A 9,016-nucleotide genomic window follows, 5' to 3' on the forward strand; every position below is an offset into this window, starting at 1 on the left:
GAAACTAGAAATATGTCGTTCTTGGATAGTTAGAGTTAGGGTTGAAGTTTGTTGTTCTTTTTGTCGTGTTTTAATACTGTAGTTATTTGTCGTACTTTGGTCTTTAAAACATTAGATGAACAGTCTCGTTTTAGCGAAAGAAAATGTCATTGAAAAAAATTCTTGAAAGGGCCATTCGTGAAAGCTAATGCTCGCGAAAGGTTCTTGACAAAATAGAAAATTTGTGATACTTCTAACTTAAAATTTACTTTAAGGAAAGAAATTTTCGCGGGAATTTAATTTCGCGGTTGGTCAAATCATTTTTTTTCGCGGGAATTTAATTTCGCTTTTCATCGATTTTCGAAAAATTCACGGGAATTTAATTTCGCGGTTGCAGGATATTTATGACCAAAAGCGTTATTAAATAAGCAAAAAACCTGTTTTAAGTCTTGAAATAGTACGAATTTGGGGGAATGCGTGAAATAAATTAAATTTCGCGGGAATTTAATTACGCGGAATGACGATTTTGTACAATTTCGCGGGAACTTAATTTCGCCGTTTTTAGGCAAAATCCGCGAAAACCGCGAAATTTTGTTCCCGCGAAAATTCCTTCCCTTAATAATGTAAGATTTATGGCATTAGAATGTTTAAGCCTCATATATGTCGTAAGACAAATGTTTAGGTATTTGTCCCTCTGAGCCACTTTTTCGTGTGAAAATATCTTCTTTTTTTCATTTCTGATTTTGCTCGCGAAAAAATATTCTCGAATTCGCGAAAGTAAATATCGTAAATTTCGCGATTGTTTTTTAACTATATAACTATTTCTAACCTGCCTATTATCTCCAATAAGGATGATAGGATTAGAGGCAGTTGTTCTTTAAAGAAACATTCCTGGGGTATTTCCATGTTGCATTTTTAAGGTGATTATGTCAATCAAAGTCGTGCGTTTTTTTGTTGCATTGTTCCTTGTGATCTGTAAATAATCAAGTTTTAATTACTGTTTGCATTTAAAAAAGAAAATTTGTCTAATACACAGAATCTTTGCTACTTGTAAAAGTAGTTTCACATTTTTTCTGGACAGCCTGTATATGATATACTAAAGGGTTTTCGAAAATCTTATGGTGATATCACCAGAGAAGTGGTATTTCAGTACCCATATACGGGCCCATATACCAAAATTTGTGGGGCCATTTTGACAGAGACCACTCCTGTCCTTTCAGGACAAGATTTTAAGCTCAGACATTTTGCTTCTCTATCTACTACTTCAGATTTACTATGCTCTATTTTTCCCATCTTAATTATGTTTACCAGATCTGGGGTCAAAAACGTAACATAAAAATTCTTGGGTAAATTTTAGCCAAAAAAACGGCTAAAAAAAGTGTTTTTTGGACTTTGAAATTGTTTATCATTAAATTTTTCCTGATTTTTTGCATGAAAGTAGGGTTAGAGATGGTTCAAGCAGATTTTTTTTTGTCTCAAAAATTGAATGTTTTTATCCATAAAAAGCACTATTTGTAAGCCTGAATCAATGTTCTTATCCAAATTGCTCAATTCTTTGATGGGATAGATATTCTTTTCCTTTCAATCTCCTTCCTTAAAACCATCCCAATGGGCACAGGGGACAATCAATGATGAAAACAAACAACAAATTTTAATAAAATCGCCACTATTTGTGTTTCAAATGATTGTTTTAGCGGTCACACTCAAGTAGATATCAATTATATGTGTCAAATGCATAACCAGGTAGATCATAAAAGTATCACTAGTTTTGTTTTTATTTGATCTTTTTCATTTGTATATCTTCTCTATTTTTAGATAATTTTTAATTTAACTTTTTGCTTTTTGTTTTCCTCCCTCACTTTTATTAGTCTGTTTTAAGACTTTTAGTGTTTAGTAGTGTAATAAGAAATTCTTCCTACGGCGAAAATTAAAAAAAATGTAGTGTTCCGGAATGTGCATAGTGTCCTCCCCCCCCCCTTTATAAAGGGGGGGGGGACCAATTTTCCAATTTTGAATGGGTGAGGTTGGAAATGAAAATTTAAATAGTTAAGGGGGGGGGAGAGGGGGGGAAACATCGACAGTTGGAAAATTTGGTGGGGGGTGTGAAATCACTTCAATCTTATCTCAGCAACCAAGGTCAGTCCACATGATATCATGTGATTAGATCATGATTGAAAAATTAACCAATTTTCGTTTTATTTTGTCTAGTATTCCTTTGGCAGCAAAATTTTACGTTTGTGTCAGGTTGAAATTTGAGAAATTTATACGGGTATATGGGGGGAAAATGATTTTTCAGAATTTTCTGGGGGGAAAGCAAAACAGAGGGGGGGGGGACTAAAAAACTGAAAAGTCATAGGGGGGGGGAAAGAGGGGGAGATTTAAAAAAATCAAGAATTTGGTGAGGGGAACAAACCCTGGAGGACACTATGTATGCGGGTGGAGAAAAAAAGGATTCATATGCTCATAATCCAGAAAAATTTTTAGAATATTTTTAATAAAGATCATTGAAATAGAACTTAAAGATAACTTATATGTACAAACAGTATGAAGTAAGCCCTGAAGACTAATGTATTAACTAACTAACAAAAGTCTGCGTCAGGGTCAGAAAAATTTTATTTTTCACCCGGCCAGTTTCCAGAAGCACTACATTTTTTTATTTTCCCCTACTATAATTATTCTAGTATTCCTTTGGATTACAAAATGGTGGCCTGCTAATATGAGTTCTCCATTCTAGCATTGCTTAGTTTATTACATCATTGAACATAAAGCTATCATTTTACTATTACAATCATAAAAAACAAATACTACTACTGTTACTGCTACTACTTTAATAGTTGTTTTGGGGAACGCAACAGCCTATTGAATAAATAATTACTCCACAACAGTTAGAGATAATTATCAAGTTTTTATTGGCTGAGGAGGGAAAGTAATGTATATGGAGTAACTTGTTATTCAATAGGCTGTCCCGTTCTCCAAAAGAACTATTATTCAAAATGACATTGTCATCTAAGCAAAAAAAGGTAAATGTCTACCGTTTAAGTTGGTCTAATATGTCGACATCCCTCATCTTATTCCGACACCATTCTTGTAGATAGCATTAAATGGTAGGTTGGAATCAGATTTAAAATATATTTTTTCTATCTGACTGCCAATTACTCTCAGGTACCTCAGCCAGGGGGGGGGTGGAACAAAACTTAATAAGGGGCAACAAACTGATTCCAAATTTCCACCTTCCTACTATTCCCAGCCAGCTCTTAAGCAAAGAGAAGGGTGTCAAAATTAGACGTGGGATTTCGACATAGTACATAGCCATCTCCTAAGGGACCGTCCACATGTACGTATGCACTATCTAAAATATTGAAAATTGAATACCCCCTCCCCCTGTACGCAAGCGTACACAAATGGTTATAACCCCCCCCCCTCAGTTGAAGAAAATTTCGAATTAAAATCGTTTGGTTTAAGCAAAAAAGGGCTATGAAAAGATTTTGTCTGCGTAAGGTACATTTTCCTTTGGCCTCTCCCCTCCCCCTGTACACAAGCATGCGCTCTTAGTGCGTACGTACTTTGTGCACAGCCCCTAAAGGGCTAATAGATCAGCTTACAGAGTATATTATTATTAATTACAACAAACTCCAGCATCAAAACAATGTCAATGATAAGAAAATATTCAGTCAGTATTACAAAAAAACAATACCTTTCTTTGTAATTCAATCCCAAACTTCTTTATTGAAAGAAAATTCTTCAAAATTGACTTTATCCATATAACACGTGCTCATGGTTTACTTGAGGAAACAAAGTTTCCCTTTTTAAGATTTTAAGAGAAACAATGTTTCTTCTTCAAACCCAGTTTTGTCTTTTTGTTGTTTACATTTTATACCGTAAACGAAAGTGAAAGTGAAATCGGATCTAAAAATCGGGCAAATAAAATCGGTTTTTTTGAGAAACCATGTTTCTCTAAAGTGAAAACAGGTTACGGGACATAATTCGGGCATATCGTACGAGAAACAACGTTTCGCACGCCGTGAAACCTAGTTTTCCTGAGGGAATCAAGATTCTGGAGAAGAAACATCGTTTCCGTCAATTTTTGTGCACATCGTACGCCATACCACACACACCCAAATCCACATCAAGCCCAGGCAAGCTTTCATTTTTCATTTTTAGAAGGTAAGCAAGTAAGTATCATATACTTTGACACCTATTTAGCCAGGAAACTTTGGCTCGAATTCCCCTATTGTACAAAATAATGAGGGAAATGTATTTAAACATCAGAAGAAGTCCAGCATCAGTTATGTCCAGTTTCAGTCTAAACTAAAAGCAGTCAGCAGTCTGTAGCCAAGGTTCTAAGCTAATAATATAATCTTGGCTTTAAAAAGATGTATATACTATTAGCTTAGTTTCAAACAAACTCAGTAAAAAATGCTTGCCTTTGTCGCTGAAGTAAGACTTTTCGTATTCCAAAAAGGCAATAAAACCAGACGTTAGACTAATCAATAAAATCGTTTATCGATTAAAATTGATAGCTAATCGATAATTAATCAATTGATATCAATATAATCGCTATCTCGACCCTATCGATTTTTAATCGATAATATCGATGAAACTTGGATCGATAGGTATCTAACTGATAGACCTTTTTTCAAAGAGGCCACCCTGTTGAATAATTATGTAGTCCAGCAGAAAAACAATGATAAAACCATGCATAATTATTAGAATATGCATGATACAGTAATTATGCATGGCTCTATCATTGTTTTTATGGCTGGACTACATAATTTTTCAACAGGACATTCTCTTTGAAAAAAGGTCTATATAATCGCAGGGATTGAATTAACGGTTTAAAAGTGCATCGGCAGTTACATCAAAATGCCTCAAAAATGTCAATATGAAAATTGCTTAATCAGAGAACGTATGTCTCGCTCATTACAAAAAGGCTGAGACAAACTTTCAATAATTGGATTGTAACATCGAGTTAAGTCTCTTTTGTTAAGTCACCAGGGGGTAAATAAAACAGACCTTGATACATTTATCGTTCGTTTCAACTTGACAATTCATTTAAAACTCAGCCTCCTAAATATTTGGGGTAGGTAAAATATGTACAAAGAAATTCATACTTTTCCAACCCGGCGAATCTTTAAAAAAGAAGCGAACAATAAAATATAATTACCCTTTCCAAATAAACCTCTTCGGTGGCGAGCGTAGTCTACTCTGACGTAATTGTAAAATTTATGTGATGGGAGTTTGACATAGTTAATGTAATGTTGTTTGGGGAATTATGAAGTTCTCTGGAATTTCGATTGCATTTATTCAGGTTGATTTTTTATGACTTCTAATGGTACTTTTTCTAACGAGTTTGATTACTCTGTTCTCACACTTATGTCTTTTTTTTTCGCGTCCTTTTCCGTGATTACTTTTATTTATATTTTAAAAGACAGGTAAGAAGGCATATTGATGTAACTGATCGGACTTTTGTGCGAACGAAGTGAGCAAATTTTGCCAGCCGCAGGTGCAAAATTTTTTAGGTTTCACAATGCGATTTTATCAATATAACGATGCATTCTCCACTCTAAAGACCAATTTACAAGTCAAATAACCATCGTATTTGCTTGGAGGCTCAAAATGCTGTAAAATTCTTGATATGTTCATTCTTGATATCACGATTTTGTTGAATTTCTGAATTTTGCTTCGTACATTTCACGTTAATTCGAACCCTGAATCAATACTCACAATTTTTTAGGCGCCGATTATAGTCAATCACATTTTGTTATTCTTTTACTGGTCACACTTTCTTAGAGAAAGCGCAACTTCCGAAATTTGGTTTTTATTTTAGTAAAATAAATATTTCTGCAATGATATCAAAGATTGATAGTATTACTGATTGTACACCTGACACATACATCCTTGGGGATTGTCTTCTTTACTCTTTTAATCAATTATGCACATAAAAGAAGATTAACTTTAACCAAATATGAACTTCTTATTAGCGCGGAGTAAGAAAATATAAAACACTATCCTAACTAAGATAAGATAAAATAGCTTAATTAGGAGGAATAGTACATAATATTTTATGAGTTACGCGCTTTTCCCGTCATAAAATAATAAAAACTTTAAAACAAGTTTGAGTGAATGAAAGTGTCAGAAGTGTTCATTCTCCTTGAAATAAATGTAATTAGAGTGCTGTGTTATATCTTTTTTTGTTTTTAAATCTATGTCTCTATTTGAAGATTTTCTTCAAAAAGCAATCATCATAAGCAAAGTTATCACCAAGAAAGTTTAATGCTTAACACTTGGAGTTTGTAAAGTACTTCTCGAAAATTGAATAACTTCTGAACGTACGCTGACTGGGAGATGAGACTTCACAAGCATACTTTGCTGGTTTTAAATTACTCAAATTCATGCAAATCTTGACGCGGATCTCAAAGTTTATTCAATAAATCAAATTTTTCTTCCTTTTATCCTATAGGATATAGATTTTATCCTAGTTAGGATGATTTATCCTATTTAGGCAAAATACTTGCATTTATCCTAATTTGCAGTAGTCCTTGACTGTCACAGGTCATACCCGTCCTGTATACATCAGATTATAAAAATACAGGACGGATCTCCTGTCTATCTGTCAGTTAGCGGAATTTAGTTCAATTTTAGCTACGCCGCTCAGGTGGAACAATCCTTTTCTTCAATGGCTTTTGAAGTGGAATGCTGTTCAGTTTGAGGTGATAACATCCCATTGCAGAATATGTGAGAAACCATTGAGATCTCCAGGGCAGACAGTGCTCTAATTTCAATCTCTGAGGGGCAGAAAAGTTCAAAACTTTCAAAATTTTATAATATTTTCAATGTATTTTGAGCAAGTTTGGCAATTTCAGGGCCAGGGTTTTCGATTTTCCAAAATTCCTAGGAGCAGCCATGACATTCTGAAAACTGGATAACGACGATGTATTTCTTGACGAATACATTGTATTGGGTTAGAGTCAAAAGTTTTTCAAATATATTGATTGGCCCAATCTATATCATCCAAATTCTTATTGATTTCTTCCCAATCTATTTTTTCACTGTAAAAGTTGAATTTGTCAACAAAGTCATTGTTAAATTTTTTTTTTTGAATCAGTACTTGTAGTTTTGTTAAAAAGATAAATGTGTTACAACCTCAATGTTGAAGTGATCTGAATATATGGTAGGTGTGGTTTGGTAGTTAGAAATCATGTCTGTAAATATTGTCCCCAGTGGTGGAAAGTTATACTCTAACTGTTGTCCCCGCTGAAAATAACCAGATAAGCCAATCTTCACTGCAAAATATTGTGCTTTTTTCTATCCCCACTGAATTTTCTGACTCGAGAACAATGGGTTGGAATATAAATCCCAGGCATAAAAAACATGGGAACATCAATCCCCATAAAGTCCATTATTTTTACCCCCACTGGCTGAGAAAACCAGGCACCAGGTCTGTGAGAAGGGGGTGTTTTACTAGTTAAAGATTAGACTAAAAACCCCTAAATATCAGGATCAGATTATTGAAATCAAATCTCCATCATTATTAGCATTGAGATTGTTGCATTGATGTTGTCATACAATCAAAAAGTAGATACACTGATAAAAAGGATGCCTTACCTTGAGTTACCTTGAGCTTGTTTCTTAATATCTTTACGCATCCATCCTGTGAGGACCGATGTAAATTTTCATATTGATGATGCTGTTTGTTTCAGCTCGTCTCATCATAGTGTAGCCAGTCACGAGTGGCTCGTCGGGAACTGTAAAAAGATATTTATCCAGCTCAGTTTTGAATTTCAATTTCTTGCACCCAGTGAGATCCCTCAGACGTTTTGGCAGCGAGTTGAAAAGCCTTGGTCCTTGGACTTTAAAACTTGAGTATATGACTTTTTGCCAGGGCCCCCTTTTCACTAGTGGTATGTGACATTTTCTTCCTTGTCTGGGATCGGCATAGAACGTGATTGTCCCAGGATTTGGGACAAGCTTCTCAATAATACACCAAGTGTATATGATAATATATCTTTTCACGCCTTCTCTGCAGTGAAAACAGTTTTAATGTTTGTAGTCTTTCCCGATAGTTTTGGTTGTGTAGGTTTTTAATCCTCCTTGTGAATGATTTTTGGAGATCTTCGATCTGCTGGATCAGATTAACTTCATTGGGTGACCATAGTTGAGAACAGTTGTCGATGTGTGGTATGACTAAAGACTTCCAAAGAGTGAGCATGACATCATGTTCTCTTGAGCTGAATGTTCTCAGAATCCAACCAATGAGTATCTGTACTTTTTCTACAATGGTTAGAATATGTTGGTTGAATTTCGCATCGTCTGACATGGTAACACCAAGATCCCTTGTTGAAGATTTGGTTTGGATTATCTTTCCTTCACCTGTGAAATAACTGGTGGCTGGTCCGTTTCCATAATGGAGATGCTCGAACTTTTTTCCATTTAACATCATTTTGTTTATGGTCGACCATTGATAAACATTGTTAAGGTCGTTTTGGATTCCTTTCTTTACTCGTGTGTCATCAGCAAAACTTGCAAGTTCTGCTTTGGTTGTCCCTTCATCAATGTCTGATATCATGATGATGAAGAATAATGGCCCAAGAACCGATCCTTGAGGTACTCCTGATTGAATTTTTTGCCTGGTACGACTTGTGACCGTCTACAAATACTACTTGGTTTCTGTCTTGAAGAAATGACTTAATCCATTTAAGTAGTTTGTCTGTTATTCCAATAGATTTCAGTTTTGATAGCAGTATCCTGTGGTCGACTTTATCAAATGCTTTTGAAAAATCGAGATATACAACATCTACATCCAATCCTTCTTCTAGTTTTGATAGGATACTGTCATAGTGGCTGAGTAATTGACTAAGGCATGATCGCCCTTCCCGGAAACCATGCTGTGTTGGGTTGAACAAGTCATTGTTGTTGATAAATTCGACTATCTTCTTTCAAACTATTTTTTCAAACACCTTGGTGAGATGGGACGTAAGTGATACTGGCCTGTAGTTAGATGGCTCTCCTTGATCTCCACCCTTTGATATTGGTGTGA

At 34.9% G+C, this 9,016-nt stretch overlaps 1 protein-coding gene across 1 annotated transcript; it reads right to left on the minus strand.

Annotated features, from left to right (window-relative positions):
* Positions 1-7,951: 7,951 nt before the first annotated feature.
* LOC136802949 (uncharacterized) lies at positions 7,952-8,545 on the minus strand. Its single transcript, XM_067059677.1, has one exon. The coding sequence runs from the start codon at positions 8,543-8,545 to the stop codon at positions 7,952-7,954; it is 594 nt and encodes a 197-aa protein (XP_066915778.1).
* Positions 8,546-9,016: the final 471 nt, after the last annotated feature.

Source organism: Clytia hemisphaerica, unplaced genomic scaffold, assembly GCF_902728285.1.
Source record: "Clytia hemisphaerica strain Z4C2 unplaced genomic scaffold, Clytia hemisphaerica genome assembly, whole genome shotgun sequence".
NCBI lineage: Eukaryota > Metazoa > Cnidaria > Hydrozoa > Leptothecata > Clytiidae > Clytia > Clytia hemisphaerica.

What these genes read in the sequence shown, in the direction of transcription:
- LOC136802949 (XM_067059677.1), bottom strand. Translation starts at nt 8,545, where the DNA reads ATGATATCAGACATTGATGAAGGGACAACCAAAGCAGAACTTGCAAGT.